Source organism: Artibeus jamaicensis, unplaced genomic scaffold (assembly GCF_021234435.1).
Source record: "Artibeus jamaicensis isolate MK-2021 breed Jamaican fruit bat unplaced genomic scaffold, CSHL_Jam_final scaffold_537, whole genome shotgun sequence".
NCBI lineage: Eukaryota > Metazoa > Chordata > Mammalia > Chiroptera > Phyllostomidae > Artibeus > Artibeus jamaicensis.
This window is the reverse complement of record NW_026522047.1, coordinates 46,387,747-46,405,026: the sequence shown is the minus strand read 5'-3', so window position 1 is coordinate 46,405,026 and position 17,280 is coordinate 46,387,747. Positions and strand designations below refer to the sequence as shown.

Below are 17,280 nucleotides of genomic sequence, written 5' to 3'. Positions count from 1 at the left end.
AGTCACAAGGACTGGGACTAGCACCCCCACTGATAGAAGTAATTTTCACATTTAGCCTTTGTACTTTGCTTCTGCCCCATAGATAGAACTAATTACCGCATTCTGCTTCTGTATCCTGCTTTGCTACATAGACAGGAAGACCCCGTAGACTATATAAACCCCAAGAATCCTTTCTTTGGGGCTCAGAATTTGGAGATTGACTCCTCTGGGATCGTGCACATTAATAAACCTCGTACTCCAGAATCCCTCGGTGTCTGGTTGCTTCATTTTCCTATAACAGTCCCTTTGGTAGATTTGGAAACATTTGGAAAAGGGGAGACACTTCATTTAGAGTACTAGAAGGAGTCCCATTTGTAGGGAGCACATTGAAAGTTTTCAAGCAGAAACAGGAGAATACTTCAGAAAAAAACACAAAACACTCCATGTAATTCTTCATTCCTCACACATGGACATCATATTCCACACTTCAATGAGATGTGCAGCATAAAAGTATTTTGTATAATAAGTTGTCTGGCACTTTTTGCTTCATTGTATGTATGGTCATCTGTTACACATTAGGTCAAACTATTTACTAAAATGTATATTTCATAGTAATCTCTTCTTGGGAACATGGATTTAATAGTCAGTTTTTTTCAGGGGGTATGTAGGCATGTGGACACACAGATGAATAACACAATGAAGTATATAAACCCAGGAGACCAGCTATAAAACCTACCACCTTGTTCAAGTCTACATTATCAAGAAGCATAGTAAATGTAGTGCTATAGAAAATATGATGACCATGAAAGTGAAAATTGTGGTATTAGATGTTTCTTTCCAACAAAATTATATACATGACCTCAGTATCCAAGTGTACTTTAGTCCAAAAGAATAGTATAATACATGACTACTCTTTCATTAAAACAACAGAAATGTTACTTGGAATGGTATATGTCATAAGAGAATAAATTATGCTAATGTAATTCATGTTAACCCATGAGATACATGAGAATTTCTAATTATGTATGGTCCAAAGATTGTATTAACTTGTGTCAGTAATTTTTGCTCTTAAACTTTGAACATTCTGAGGGACTTTCTCAGCCATGTACAGTTGGTTTTTGAAAAGCTTACCTACCAAGTAATCTCTTCAGAGCCCTCTTTATGTCCTTGTTCCTGAGACTGTAAATGAAAGGATTCAGCATGGGTGTGACTACAGTATACATCACTGAAGCTGTTGCACTTGACTGTGAGCTGTGGGTGCCAGCAGAGCCAAGATATACACCTAGGACTGTACCATAAAATAAGGAGACAACTGAGAGGTGAGATGCACAGGTGGAAAATGCTTTATACTTCCCCTGAGCTGATGGGATTGCACATATGGAGGACACTATCTTAGAATAAGAATAAACGATCCCAGTAAGGGGTCCACCAGCCAACAGCCCTGCTGAAAAGTACATCACAATGTTATTAGGTAAGGTGTCAGAACAGGCAAGTTGGACCACCTCTTTGAGTTCACAGAAAAAGTGAGGGATTTCCAAGTCTGAGCAGAAGGACAGATCCAAAACCATTATGGTTTCTAACAAGGAATTCAGAATACTAATGATCCAGGACCCCAGAACCAGGAGCCCACAGAGGCGGGGGTTCATGATGACTGTGTAGTGCAGAGGGTGACAGATGGCCACATACCTGTCATAGGCCATGACAGTAAGGATGAAGTCATCCAACCCTGCAAAGTGTATATAAAAATACATCTGGGTGATGCAACCTGCATAGGTGATGACTTTAGTCTGTGTCTGGATGTTCATCAGCATCTTTGGTATGGTGGTGGAAGTGAAACAAATGTCTACCAAGGACAGGTTGGAGAGGAAGAAGTACATGGGCGTGTGGAGGTGGGAGTCTGAGCTGACAGCCAGGATGATGAGCAGGTTTCCCAACACAGTGATCAGGTACATGGAGAGGAAGAGGCCAAAGAGGACAGGCTGTAGTTCTGGTTCCTCTGATAGTCCCAGGAGAAGAAACTCTGAAGTTTGTGTAACATTGCCTGGTTCCATGTGGTGCAGGTCACTACCAAAAAATAGAAGAAACTAATTTTTACACTAGTAACTGAGAATAAATGGTACATTTCTTTATGATGCAAAAACTAATTTCCATATTGGGTTAGGATCTGGTTCCCATTAAGGTATGTCTATTGCCATTGCTCATTAGAATTCCCTTTTTTCTACCATGAACTCATTCTTCAAACACCATGTATATTGCTATTTTGTTAGGGATATTGTTCATGCATTTGAGGAATAGATTCATATATTGATTTTAGACTTGTACCAAGCTCTGTTCAGAGTATGGAATGAGAAAGACAAAAGTCTCTACAAACTAAAAATGGACAAAGAATATAATCAAGCAAAAATAATACTATAACATATCCAATGGTGCCAATGCTATATAGAAAAGTAAATCACATTACATGGAGAGAGTGGATAGAGAAAATAAATGCTTCTTATTTTTTAAAATTTTTATTGCAATTTTCCTATAACCATTTAACCCCCTGATATTCCCTACTTTCCCACAGCCACACACTGTTGTTCATGTCCATGAGTCCTTTTTCTTTTGCTCAATCCCCCACACCCTAACCTCTCACTTACTACCTGTCATCCTGTGGTTTATCTATCCATATGTCTCTGTTTTGCTTGTTAGATCATTTTGTTCATCAGACTCCACATATAAGTGAAACCATATGGTGTTTGTCTTTCTCTGAGAGGCTTACTTCACTTATGGTGAAGTTCTCCAGGGCTATCCATGCTGAGGGTGTTCTTCTTTATAGAGTTTAGTCAAGGCTCACCAACATACAACACTTTAACAGGCACCTTAAAGAAAACTAAGTGGGAACCTAAGGAGGAGAAAGTGTTTGCCAGGCAGAAGAACAGCCAATGCAAAGGCCCTGAGGAAGATGGTGGTGTTAGAAAATCAAGGCTCAGAACCAGCCAGTGTGTCAGGGGCAGGAGAGATGGCATTAGAGAATATTAAATGGGACCTGTGTGTTGTTGTTGGAACTTCAAGTCACAGAGAGTTCCTTGTACAAAATTATGTAAACCAAGCACTTTATTATTCCAGTTGCAAAAACATTCTGTGAATTTAAAAAAATATCCTCCTTAGTTCTTTCTTTTGAAAGATTTCTGCCCACTCTGTGAAAAGTCACCTTGGAATACATGAGTCCAGGTACCCCTGCTCTGAGCAATGCTCTCAGTTTATGAGGCACACACAGGCACAATCACCATGGCCACCTCATGTGTGTGATCTCCATGTTTGTGTCACTCACTATTTAGGCCATGAGTACATATAACTCAAGCTGTCCCGATCAAGTATCTTTTCCAGAAAGAATTTAGACATACTACCTTGATACAGCTATGGTAAGCCTGCATGCACAAATAAGCATGGGATTCCAGATTGCAATGTCCATTTTATGCCCTGTATTTAAAGAAACATAAATGTAGACCGAGAGCAAAGAAAAAAATGGACACGAGGAAGAAAAAATATCTATTGATAAGAAGCTCAGGTGATCTTTGAGAGATGATGAGGAAGAAATGTCTTTGGATTCTGGCAGCTTTCCAACCCTAAGTACACTCCCTTGATGTCAAGCAAAAATAATAAAGGAGAAAAAGACACATTTGTCCAAAACACAAAGGTAGTTATCTACACATGGTGTGGAAATACCTTGCAGATTCATTACACCAAGTGAAAACCGAGCAACAACATACACTAGTATTTTACCAAAGGAAATCTTTTTAATATCAAGTAGTAGAAGACTTTTCCTGTGCCTTTCCTATAGTTATTTGATGAGTAGGTTTTTATAAGGTTAAAATGCAGATAAAACAAACCTCTCCCTCACTTTTCTCAGGCAGCCCCTATCTTTTCTTTGGACTTTAAATTTGGATCTCATTTTTGGAAAATCAATAGGACCGTCTCATTCTGGTTCTAGTCTTCATACAAAATGCAAAAGCCTCCCTAGGACGTGACAAATAAAGCCTGCACACTCCATGACAATCCGTCCCTTTACACTGATTAACTTTCTTCATGTGACTGAAGCCTGTCCATGTTACCATGCAAACATTTCTTTCACCATACTGTGCCTTCACCATTACAGTACTGTGAGGGGGGATAGTGAGGGGGAAATGGAGACAACTCACTGTACTGGGCCAACCAAAAATACAGTGTGGAGATAAAATTGGAAATGAATTAAAAATCAAAACTGAAAATTGAAAAAAAAACAGGGCTTCACCTGCTTTGATCACCTCTGTATTTTTACAAATGTGTGCGTATATATTTGTGCACTTACCCAGGAACGCGTTTAAGGAAAACTGAACTAATAAAATGAATGGCAGGGAGAATAAAACCTCGTTAAACAAAGTGATTTAGCATGTGTTCAAGAAAATGAGGGGAGCATCAAAAAGTAATGAAAATAAGGTACAAATAGCAATATGCATTCGTAATTACATTGGCAAAGGCACAGACACAGAAGGTAATGTCTGATGTTCCTAGACATGGTGGCAAAGCAGAGGCTCAGTTTTATTTCTTGGATGACTCAGGAATTAGGCCTCAGGATATAAGTGCATTTAACACATGGTAAGGTTCTTTTTCTATATATTTGGAAAGGTTGGATTGTTGGATAAAAGCTAAAAAAGCAAACATTCACCTAGAAGAAAATGCAGTGGATCCCCTACCTCTGTCATGTTACATAAAATCTGGGGGATTGCCTACTCACTGGAAGAGTAATCAGTCCTTTTAGGTGAACAGATGGAAAAGTATATATTAATATTGATGTGTGGGCCAAACCACCCTAATCAAGTCAGAGACTCAGTAGTAAAAACATAGACATATTTAACAAATAAAATGCAAAACATTTTTATGGCCAAAACATCCCTGAAGTCATTAAGAAATAATACTTTTATGTTCTTAATTTTTATTGTATTTATTGGGGTGCCATTTGCTAATAAAATTATGTAGGTTTCTGGTACAAAACTCTCTGATACATCACATGTATGTTGTATTGTGAGTTCAGTGCCCTAAGTCAGGTCCCCTTCTGTCAACGTTTATCCCCCTTTTACCCTCTTCTACTTCCAACCACTACAAATTTTAAAGTTCATTGAAAAGGCTGACAATGAAAAAATAGTAAGCATGTAGTAATGTTCAAATTATTCAAAAAACATCAAATATGAATCTTGTATCAAAATCAGAAAAAGTTCAGCAAACAACAAAAAAGTTCTTTCACACCTGTCAGCCTGGAGAAAAACTTAGAGAAATGTCACACTGACTGGGGTGCAGACTTTTAAACTGGTAGCAAAGGGGTGCCCTGTTTTTTCCTGGCAGAACTGTGAAATGTTACAACATTGAGAGAACAGTCTGAGGGCAGCTACACACACTACAAGACCCGTGTCTCTAAGGCAGGGCTCCTTAGTCTCTGCAGGACTGACATCCTGGGCCAGGTCTTTGTCTGAGGAGTGGTCTCTCCTGGCCATTGCAGGATGTTCAGAGCATCCTTGGACTTTACTGACACCTCCCATGTGACAGCCAAAAATGTCTCCAAAGATTGTTCAGTGGCCCCTAGGGGAACAATATATTGCCTCTGGTGAAGAACCAGAGTTTTAATGTAACAATCTCAAAATATTTTCACATATTGTTATAACAGCAGTGTGTTAAAAAAGTATACCTTAGACTTCAAGGGTGACTAGCACAGCAACACCTCAGAATATTATGTAGACATGGAAATAATGAATCAGTGTCTTACACCCTTTTTGACTGGAGGGGACACCATAGGTATTGTTGAGTAGGAAGGAAGAGTGGACACATAGAAAAACAAGCTGCACAGTAGATAAAGAGCATTTCTGAGGGCGAGAATGCTGTTCATGCATCTGTACAAAAGCACATGAGGGTGTATGTGAGCATAATATAGGAAGACAAGATTTAAAGAAAGAAACTAAGAGCTTATGGAATAAAGATTACCAGCAGCAATGTAATTAGGTTAAGTATACTGATCACAAAACTATTGTGTGAAAAATAATTGAGAATCAAATTAATTTATATTAAGACAGAAAATAATAACTTAATATCAACAAGGGCCACTGATCCCAGATTAAACTGACAAAGACTTGCAAATAAAAGAATGTTATAAAGAGTTTTTTAAAATCAGGGAGAAAGCAGTATCTAAGTTACAATTTCTTCCTAGGTAGAGATATGTGGATTCACATTTGCTCATGAAAGGGACAGGTGGTCTTCAGTCAAATCATTATAAAGAGTGCCTTCCACTTTAACAGGAACCTAATCAACAAAATAACAAGCAATAAAAATGTTACCAAATACCCTGAAACTGAGAACAAGCTGACAGTGACCAGAGAAAAGGGGGGAGGGAATAATGCGGGAAAAGAGTGAAGGGTTTATAGGAACAATTAGAAAGGACACAGGCACAATAACAGGGGGTGGGGTTGAAAAGAGGGGAAGGGGGTGAAGAGGGCTGGGGAGGTGGAGAGGGCTGGGGAGAAAAGGCAGAAAAGTACTGGAACAGCAATAAAATATTGTTAAAAAGTAAATATAATGCTGCTGTGAACAGTTTGTTCATATTTTTAAAATACCCATGCACCCCTTTCTTTTGGATATATAATTAACTGAAGAATTGCTTAGTCATATGGTATATTTATGTTCATATTGCACTAGTTCCAATATTTATGAATTAATCACGAATTTCTAAAAGACCTGCGGTCATAAAGAAAATGAGTTAGTCTTTTAAATGTTTTTAAGTGCATACCTCTCTCCAACATACATCGATTTTGTGTGTTATGCCTTTGCTGAATTCATGAATGTACATTAAAACTACTGTGTGAAAATAAAAATAAATAAAGAAAAAGAAAAAGAAAATAAAAAGAAAGCCTTCCAGAGGTCGGTGGAACATGATGCCTAATTTAAAATAGAGCTAACCACAGAAGGCCAAGGAGCAATAAAGAATGGTGGAGATGTGACTGTGCTGGCAGTATTTGTGTAGGGTGATTTATTAGTGCTAAGTACATAGAAAGACATTTACTCTCATTGTTTGTTCATAGCAAGGATTCACAAGTGAGGAATATAAAAGTAACAGCTGTATTTTTTGCCAGTAAGAAAAGTAAAAAATAAAAGCAATGGAGAGAATACAAGGTGACTGAGTCATACATTTCAGCCCACACAGTTAATATATACTCAAATTCTCCACATATATGTACACAAAAGTACTCAAGGACAACAACAATGTTGGTGGGAAAAATCACCTCCAATTCTTTGTTTAGAAATATGCAATAAAAAACAGTAATCAAAGCATGGTGACCCCACTCTGCAAATGGCAGGAATTTGCAGACAATTTACAATAGAGGAAACAAATGAATGACTAACCCACAAATGTATTCAGGTCACAGGTAATGAAGTGATGGCAAAGTTAAGCTATTTAGCACACCTCTTTTTACTCATCAAATACACTATTTTTCATGCTAATCGAATACCCAGAGTGAAAGAAGATACTGTGGAATATAGGTCTCATGACCATTGTTGCAAGGTAATATTTGCAAGACATATATTGAATATGGATCTGTCTCATCAATGTGAAACAGTCTTGAGTATGCCCCATGATAAAAATGAAGAACTGCCCTCACTTTATTGGACAGCCCTCCAAACCTACTACTCTATTTTCCTATTCCATTTAGTGCCAAAATTAATTACACATGTTCTACTTTCACTTGAAATACTTTGTGCCTCCCTTTGCTACCTCAATTAGGCTTCCATCAGTGAGTTGTGAGCAATGACCCATGTGTTGCTGACTTCAATGTTCACTTCTCCTTTTAGCATCACAAACAAATTATGAACTAGCTAATCAGGCAAGCAAACAATAGGCTGATGGCTGTCAAAAGACCTCAGGTGAATTGCCTTGTTGGCTATGGCTCTCTCTGACCCTTTCCTAGAGCACTTATTGCACCCTTGGCCTCACCTAATCCAGAGCTCTGAGAGGATGGACTCCTGGTGAAGAAAGTCCAGCCTCTGGATAGATGACAATGGAGGCTGAAGCTCTCTGCCCCGACAAGACAGCAGGAAGGAGGCAAAATTGGTCTCCTACGTAAACTTAGGGTTCCAAAAGCAACAACCAGTTCTCATCCAGCCCAAGGTCACACATGCTGAGTGACTGGAGATGAGGAACTATTTACAGCTCTCTGTGTCTGCTCATTAGGTACATTTCCATCTTGTTATTCCAACCTCTAATTGCATGATTTCTCTGTGGATCTAGAGAGAAGAGACCATTTTCTTGGAGATTCTGTGTTCTCAAAAGACCAGCTTGCACATTCAGTGAGTCTGAATTTTACTAGTTCCTCCTCATTAAGCCTTTGGGTCCAGAAGACTAACCTCTTAGCACTTTATCTAAACCCACATTTAAAATTTTTCCAAATTTAAGACCAAGATTTCAGTCTGGATTAGAAAACTCAAATTCCTAAATATTAAATTGAGGTAGGGACTTGACCCCTCATGTCCACAGAAAATTGCTATTTTTCTTTTCAACAAGGGGGAGGACTAAGTTCCTTTGATTAAACCGTTAGTGTTACACACTGGGATTCATGACACGTTGTCTAAAATAATTTGGAATTTCAACCTCATATTACAAGAACTTTCATTTAGTCCCTCACTAGGAAGTATTGGTTACTTATAAGAAATACAGTAAGATTTTTTCTCACTGTAGTCTAAGCTTGGAACAGAAAAGTAAATAGATTCTTCCCTGTAGCCTCCAGAAGAGAGTTGGCCCTGCAAACATCTTGACTTAGCCCCCATGATACCTCAGTAATATAAGAGCATTAATGTTTGTGTTTTAAATCGCTGGTGTGGTAATTTTACATTAGCATTAATAATTGAAAACAGGCATTTATGTAAAGAAATTTTTTAGCAAATTGAGATAAAGTGTCTCATTTCATTAATTTAGCCTCCCCTGGGTATAGGCATTTTGCATTGTATTCCCCCCTTAAGTGGAAGACTCATATAATCATTTTGTAGATATTCAACCTCTGTGGCTGGTAGAGAATTTCTTCTTGCCAAAGGGTCAATGGACTTCAGGTTTTATGGTTTTGAGACATTACTATAAGAAAAGAAATTCATTTTAATTTATGTGTACCATTTACTTTAAACCTTTGTGTTTAAATTTCTCCATCTTTAAGTTTTATATTAAAATTTTATTATATTAAATTTTATATTCACTTTATTAATTTTTATCATTTTCAACATTCTCTTAAGTTTTCTTTCAAATGTGAGTTTATATATGTCTCTATGTTTGTATACACATATGTGTATAAAATGTACACAAATAATTATATGAACATACACACAGTTTTACCTTTGAATAATTTATTTCGACCCAACAAAACATGTCCACATCTCATTATTTCTTGCAACATTCATCTGAAGTTACATGTCCTATTCTATTTTACTTCCATAAATAAAATAATTGAGGCTCTGGTTCAATAATTACATTGAGAAGTCATTAAAGTTTATTGTGCACTTTCTTGACTTATACACAACTGGAAACATGAGGTACAGACTATAATTTTTATGGCTTTTATTAATCACTTTGTGTATTTTAATCATGCTCCAGTTGTATTATACAATTATACTTCAATGAATTACTTAGAAGATAAAAAACATAGCAGTGCATGGATTGGAGTAGGATCTAGGGTTCAGGTAGCTGAGTCACACTGAGAAATGGTAGAAGATATCTCTTCGACCTGGGAAAAAAAGTGAAGTACAGTCTAAAAGTGAAAATAAATAACAAAATGAAGGAGAAACAAATTCATAGATACAGAGAACAAACTGATGGTTACTAGAGAGGGAGGGTGTTGGAATGGGGATTAACAGGAAGGGGATTATTAAACGTAAACATCAAGTTATAACATAAGTCATGGGGATGTAAAGCATAGGGAATAGAGTCAATAACATCGTAATAATTAAGTACGGTGACATGTGGTTACTAAACTTACTGTAGTCATCACTGTAACTATATAAATATTGAATCACTATGTTATACATCTGACATTAATATGATTTGGTATGTTAACTATAATGATAAATAGATTAAAAAGGTACAATTGACAATAACTATGTAGAGGAGGCTAATGTAATATGCACGGTTCTCTGAATGTAGAAGAGGAAGGGAGAAGATAGAGTTGGTATCAGAACAAGGATTAAAAATGCTACACTGCTGGCTTTAAAGATGGTAAAGGGGAGTGATGTCAGAGAAATGGCAGTGTGGGAGATCCCCTTTCTCCCCCAGAAATGTCAACAATTTGAACAGCTATAATTTGACAAAGGATTCCCTGGTCAATGTACATGTATGCCTCAGAGATCTGCTCACTGAAACATTTAAAGGTGGGCCAGAGGGAACAAACAGGGGAAGCAAAAAGATATGATGGACCCGGTAAAGGACACAGCACAGGGGCTCAGTGGGGGCTTTCAGGCAGTTGGCATTCCAGACAGAGAAAAAGAGCCATTGAGTCCTGCTGTCCTATAGGCTCCCAAAGCTCACCTTCCATCACCCTTGGAAGTGTCAGGTTCTGGAGTACTTTGTCCTCAAAGCCAAAAACGCTTACTAAAGAATCACTATTGGGGTGGTCTGGGAGGGGAGTAAAAGACAGAAAACTGTACTTGAAAAATAGTTAAATTAATGAGAAAAATTTAAAAAATCACTCTTTCCCCTGAGTAAAGATTGCACTCTGTCACTGACCCCAAGTTGGGGTGCTGAGGGGACTTCACAGAGGTCTAAATTCACCTATAACAAGGAAGCAAAACAAAAAAGTCAGTGAGGTTACCCCAGAAAACCCCACCTTGAGCATTGCTGTTACAATTAGAACAGCTTCTGGAGTCAACTTTGGGATTTCACAGAACTCAAAAACTGTAGACTCAGTGCTACTTCCCAGAAAATAATGGCAAGACCTCTTCCTAGTATCTGCTAGAGAAGTGCCACACTACAGAGATGCCTAGACAGAGAAGGACCCAACACTTAGCATGAATAACCATGGTAATGTGGCTTAGAAAGAAAATAAGAATCTCCAGATAGCAAACTTGAACACATGAAATATGTGCTAAAAAGTATAGAGAATTTAAGATTGCAATACTGTACATATTCAACAAGATGGAAGAAAATAGAAACAAATTTTTTCAATATACAAATTTATTTATTTTTAGAGAGATGGGGAGGGAGAAACAGACAGATCAATGTATGTTTGCTTCTTACATGCCCCTACTGGGGACCTGGCTTGCAACTCAGGCATGTGCCCTGACTGGGAATCAAAGCAGCTACTCTTTGGTTTGTAGGTGGGCACTCAACTACTGAACCACACCAGTCAGGACTTACAATAGTTTATAGTCTTAGTAATTACACATATCCAGACATCCATCCCATTGTCATTTTCAAGCACACTAAAAGTAATGATTTGTTTTAAAATTTTGGATGATTCTCTATAACAAATATTCTAATTATAGCAATAGCTGAAAATGATTATTAACTTTCTATGTGAATTCACTGATATTCTGAAATTGTTTCAATTACATACTTTAGTAAATTTTTTACATTTCAAAGCCACTTTGAGGCTAAGTCTTTGGGCCTCGTGAACAGTTTTATTTTGGAGAAAAGCTGATTATTCTTTACTATGAATGTAGAATTCAACCCGTTGTACATTCCTTGATAATCAATATGGTTGTAGGTCCAATATACTATTTCCTATAATATTTTTTAGGGTTTTCTGCTAGTATGAATTCTCAAATGTCAAACCTAAAATGTTGAAAAAACAGGTTCAACATTCTTTTCATTAGTATTGTTTCTCTTTGGAATGAATTCTCACGTTGAGGAAGGTTTTTGAATGGGTAGAGCTTTGTCAAAATAGAAACAATTTTCTATTTTAACCATTTTTAAATGTGAATTCAGTGGCATTAAGTACATTCACGATGTCCAAGCATCACCACCTTATATTTCCATCACCCCAAACAGAAATCCTGTATGTATGAAGCAATTACTCCTCATTTCTTCTTATCTCATCCTCTGGTAACCTCTTTTTCTCTATGAATTTGCCTACTGCCATCATGCTATATTCACTTCATCATCTTTATCTATGACTTTGATAACATCACATGAAGATAAGCACTTCATCTGGGACGACCTTTCCACAGGGTGAGACTGATTCTGGACATCACTTGCCATAAACCCTGAACTGACTCTCCACTAATTTGAGAATTAACCACAATCATTTAGCCAGAATATAAGATTCTGTTATCTGGTGGCTGCCCACATAGCTAGACTCATGGTTCAGTTTTTATCCTCTGCCCCGCCCCCATTGTTCATCAAGTTATTTTTCATTTCCTGACTACACTTTAACATTTCATTATAATGCCCAATTACTTTTCTGTAGCATTGTGTGGTGTGTGCTTATTTCCTTCTGCACCTGGAATATAACTCCACTTGTCCTTCAAGTTTCAATGCTATTTTAGGCTCATGTGTGAAGCCTTTGTGGACTGCAGGAGAAGTTGACTATTTGGGGATCCTTTCAGCAAATTTACAGTGACACCTGACAGTACTGCATTTATTTATTTACATGACTTTGCCCAGGTTTAGACTGGGAGCTTAAAAGAAGGAACAAATCTTAGTATTTTCTTCCTCCAGGGAATATATTTTAGTGCTTACCATACATAATTGCTTAATAAATCTTGGAGGAGGCTGTAAAACCAGACAATTGAGTGAGGTCAACAGATACAACCTACATGGCGGGGAATGAGAAGCAGTGAAACAAGGGGAGGGATGCCCCAGGATGTACTCTAACACCAGAAAAGACAGATGGAAGAAAGAAAATACTCTGGTAACCCAGAATCTCCCTCCAGACTCTGGAATAGAACATTTGTTGTGGGGTTCCTGTTCTATAGCCCAAGAAAGGGCCAGGGTGTGGAAACATTCATGAGACCTCTGGAAGACACAACTGTGTTTCCTCATAATCTGGGATTGGTAGGGTACACTTGAGAGCACTTAGAGGAAGTATTTAAGGGTTTCTGTGGTTTGAGAAGACACACTGGGAACCATGGTGCATAAAAAACAAGACTATAACTTTTTTGTTATTCCTAATTTAATTTTTTGTTGGTTTATATGCCCATTTAAAGATTTTTTTATTGTTCAAGTACAGTTGGCTGCATCTTCCTCCCCACCCCAGCTATCCCCACCTTGTCCTTTGATCGCACCCACTCCCTTGGTTTTGTCCATGTGTCCTTTACAGTTCTTCCTGAAAACCTTCCCTCTTTTTCCTCCATTATCTCCTCCAATCTCCCCTGTGGTTACTGTCAGGTTGTTTTTAATTTCTATTTTTGTGTTATATTTTGCTTGCTTCTTTATTTTCTTGATTAGTTGCAACTTAAAGGTGAGATCATATGGTATGTGTCTTTTACTGCTGGCCTATTTCACTTAGCATAATGCTCTCTAGCTCCTTCCATACTGTTGCAAAGCATAAAAGCTCCTTCTTTATTTCTGCTGCATAGTATTCCATTGTGTAAATGTACCATTGTTTTTTTTTGTTTTGTTTTGTTTTATTGAGGTATAATTGACGTAACATTATATTAATTTCAGGTATACAATGCAATAATTTGGTATTTGTATATATTGTAAAATGATCAACACACTAAATACAGTTAAATCTATCACCATACATAGTTACAACAATTTTTTCCTGTGATGAAAACTCTCAAGATCCACTCTCCCAGCTATGCATACAAATATGCAACACATTATTAATTATAGTCACCAGGTTTGTACCATAGTTTTTGATCCATTTATTTGCTGATGGGTACCTAGGTTGCTTCCAGCACTTGGCTGTTATAAATTGTACTGCCATGAACATTAGGGTGCACAGGTTCTTTTGGATTGGTGTTTCAGGGTTCTTAGGATACAATCGCAGCAATGGAATTGCCTGATCAAAAGGCAGATCCATTTTTAGTTCTGAGGAAATTCCACACTGCTTTTCATAGTGGTTGTACTAGTCTGAATTGCCACCAAAAGTGCCACTAGGGTTCCCTTTTCTCCACATCCTCTCCAACACTTGTTTGTTGACTTATTTATGATGGCCATTCTGACTGCTGTGAAGTGGTATCTCATTGTGGTTTTAATTTGCATCTCTCTGATGGCTAGTGATGCTGAGCATCTTTTCATGTGTCTGTGGTCTCTATGTCCTCCTTGGAGAAGTGTCTGTAAATATTCGATAATCAAAGGCATGTAGTACACCAACAATGAAATATCAGAAACAGAGATCAGGAAAAAATCCCATTTGATATAGCAACAAGAAAAATAAAGTACCTAGGAATAAACCTAACCAAGAAGGTAAAAGACCTGTACTCAGAAAGCCACATAACACTGAAGAAAATAATTAAGGAAGACACAAACAAATAAAAGCATGTACCATGTTCATGGATTGGAAGACAATTTCTTTAACAATTTCATGAGACTGTCAGAGTAGCCCTGAACTTCCTCCCCAACTCTACACCTGTGATTTGCAAATAAGTAAAAGTTTAATTTATTGAAGTCTTTATCGTGGCAGAACTTGCCTTTAAGCTTAGTGCCATCCCAAACTCAACACACTGTTGTAATAAGTGTATCTGTATATTTATAATTGCTGCACACAAATGGCTCAGTTGGTTGGAGTATCATCCTGTACACCAAAATGTTTTGGTTTCATCCAGATAAAGCATATACCAGGTTAAGGGTCTGATCCTAGTTGGGGTACATAAGAAAGCAACCAATCAGTGTTTCTCTGTCACATTGATGTTTGTCTCTCTCTCTCTCTCTCCCCCACTTCCTCTCCCTGTAAAATAAATACATGTCTACTAGGGTGAGGACTTTTTAAAAAAAGCCTGGAGAAATTAGAACACTTCCAGAAGATAATTATTAATATAGACACCCCAATGTCATAAGAAAAACAAATGAAAAATTTAAAGATGTTTTCTCTGCTTAAGTAAATACTTAGTGGTTACAGAACCTGCCCTCCACTGGAAAGGAACCTGGCATTGACTGGCACTTCTGAAATCACTTCATGCCCTCCCTCATGGGTATCTTGCAGTCTCCAGAAATTCTCATCTCTCCTCAATCCTCACATTCAGAATATTCACAGTGAAACCAATGCCACAACACTCCCTCCTCTTTCAAATTCCATTCTCTGTAGTATCTGCATTTCAAATGCCACTTCCATCTATCAGGCACCCCACCCCCAGAAAATACAAGGATCAGTTTGGGAATCATTATGAATATGTGAAGAGCAGGCCAATAAAAAGTAAAGCACTATGTACATAAAGAACCCCAAAGAGATGGTACAGGGAAAGGAAGAACTCCCTAGCTCTGTTAATCCAATAGTTAAGTCCCTATACTTGAGAAACCTGTAAGGAAAAGGTTTATTACTTTTCAACCTAGAAATGGCAAGCCTAAGAAGGGGCAGGTGTGGGGCTGCTCATATTTGGAGGGGTTTGAACCTCTAGAGTGGAATTTCCACAGCAGATCATTAAACATATTTTTACTCTCACTTTTTTCTCTATCATCATTCAGCTGTTCGGGGGGGGGAATTAGTCAAATAAAATTTGACTGAATTGATATTTACATAAGTGGAAGACAGTTTGCAGAATTGTCCCCAATTCTATGTCTGTTTCCAGTCTTTAGCAATGTGACTGTGAAGCTTCTCCCATCCAGAGGGGGAGTTACATCTCCACCTTTGAACCTGGGGTGGACTTATGAATTTTTACTTGTTTTGGCCAATAAATATGGTGAAAGTGATAATATGCTTTACCATGCCTTATCATTTTGGCTTTTCTCACCTGGAATTCTGGCTCAGCTATGTGAAAAATCCAGGTGGAACTTCAGAGGAGTAGGGGACATGTGGAAAGAGCTCACTTACCCAGCCAAGGCCTCCCTAGATCGGCCACAATAGCTGAGCCACTAGTGTATTAGAAAGCCCAGCTAAGGTCAGCAGACACACCCCAGCTGACCCATAGCTGACTCCAGACTCCTGAGCAGACCAACAGACATCAGAACACCTCCATACTATGCAAAAGAATTGGAAAATAAAGGAGTTATATTAAACCATTTGCTTTTCGGATGGCTTATTATATGGCAATAGCAAACTAATGCTATAATCAAAGCAAACAGAACTGAGGGCAATTATAATAATCTGCCACTCTTTACCTTTAGCATTTGTACTGATGGAGGACAGCATTCACAATCGTGCTTTTATTCAGATGTATTTCAGGTAACTGCATTAAAGCAAGTCCACTGAGGTTCCCTTCCAGGTATTCAGGACAGGGTGAAATGATGTGCACATTTGTGCAGGAAAATGGTGACTCCTTTTCACATGCCTGGGTAGGATTTCAGCTCCTGTGTGATTAATTCTTTAATCATAAAGACTTAAGACATTCCTGAGTATAAACGAGATATGTATTGTATGGTATTCATATTGGTCCCTCACTGTCCCTTTGGTGTATTTGGAAACATTTGGGAAAGGGGAGACATTTCATTTAAAGCACTAGAATGAGTCCATTTGTAGGGAGCACATTGAAAGTTTGCAAGCAGAAACAGAAAAATACTTCAAAAAACCCACAAAACACTCCATGTATTTCTTTACCCCTCACACATGGACATCATATTCCACACTTCAATGAGTAGAGATGTGCAGCATAAAAAATATTTTGTATAATAATAAGTTGTCTGGTACTTTTTCCTACATTATATGTACAGTCATCGATTACACATTAGGTCAAATGATTCACTGAAATGTACATTTCATAGTAGACTCTTGGAAACATGGATTTGTTAGTCAATTTTGTCCAGGGGCTATGTAGGCATGTGGACACACAGCTGAATAACACAATGAAATATATAAACCTGGGAGACCAGCTATAAAACCTACCAGCACGTTCAGGTCTACATTATCAAGAAGCCTAGTAAATGTAGTGCTATAGAAAATAATGATGACTATGAAAGTGAAAATTGTGGTCTCACATGTTCCTCTCCAATGAAATTATATACATGACCTCAGTATCCAAGTGTACTTTAGTTAATAAAAATAGTATAATTCATGACTACTTTTTCATTAAAATAACAGAAATATTACTTGGAATGGCATATGTCATAAGAGAATAAATTATGCTAATGTAATTCATGTTAACCAATGAGATACATGAGAATTTCTAATTATGTATGGTCCAAATATTATATTAACTTGTGTCAGAACTTCTTGCTCTGAAGCT

At 37.6% G+C, this 17,280-nt stretch overlaps 1 protein-coding gene across 1 annotated transcript; it reads right to left on the bottom strand.

The window, feature by feature from the left end:
* Nucleotides 1-1,106: 1,106 nt before the first annotated feature.
* Nucleotides 1,107-8,139, bottom strand: LOC119038851 (olfactory receptor 7A17). The gene is given in 5 exon segments (XM_053658517.1): nucleotides 1,107-2,043; nucleotides 7,976-7,983; nucleotides 7,986-8,026; nucleotides 8,029-8,088; nucleotides 8,091-8,139. Coding segments are annotated over 5 exon segments (1,095 nt in total).
* Between the last annotated feature and the right edge of the window lie 9,141 nt (nucleotides 8,140-17,280).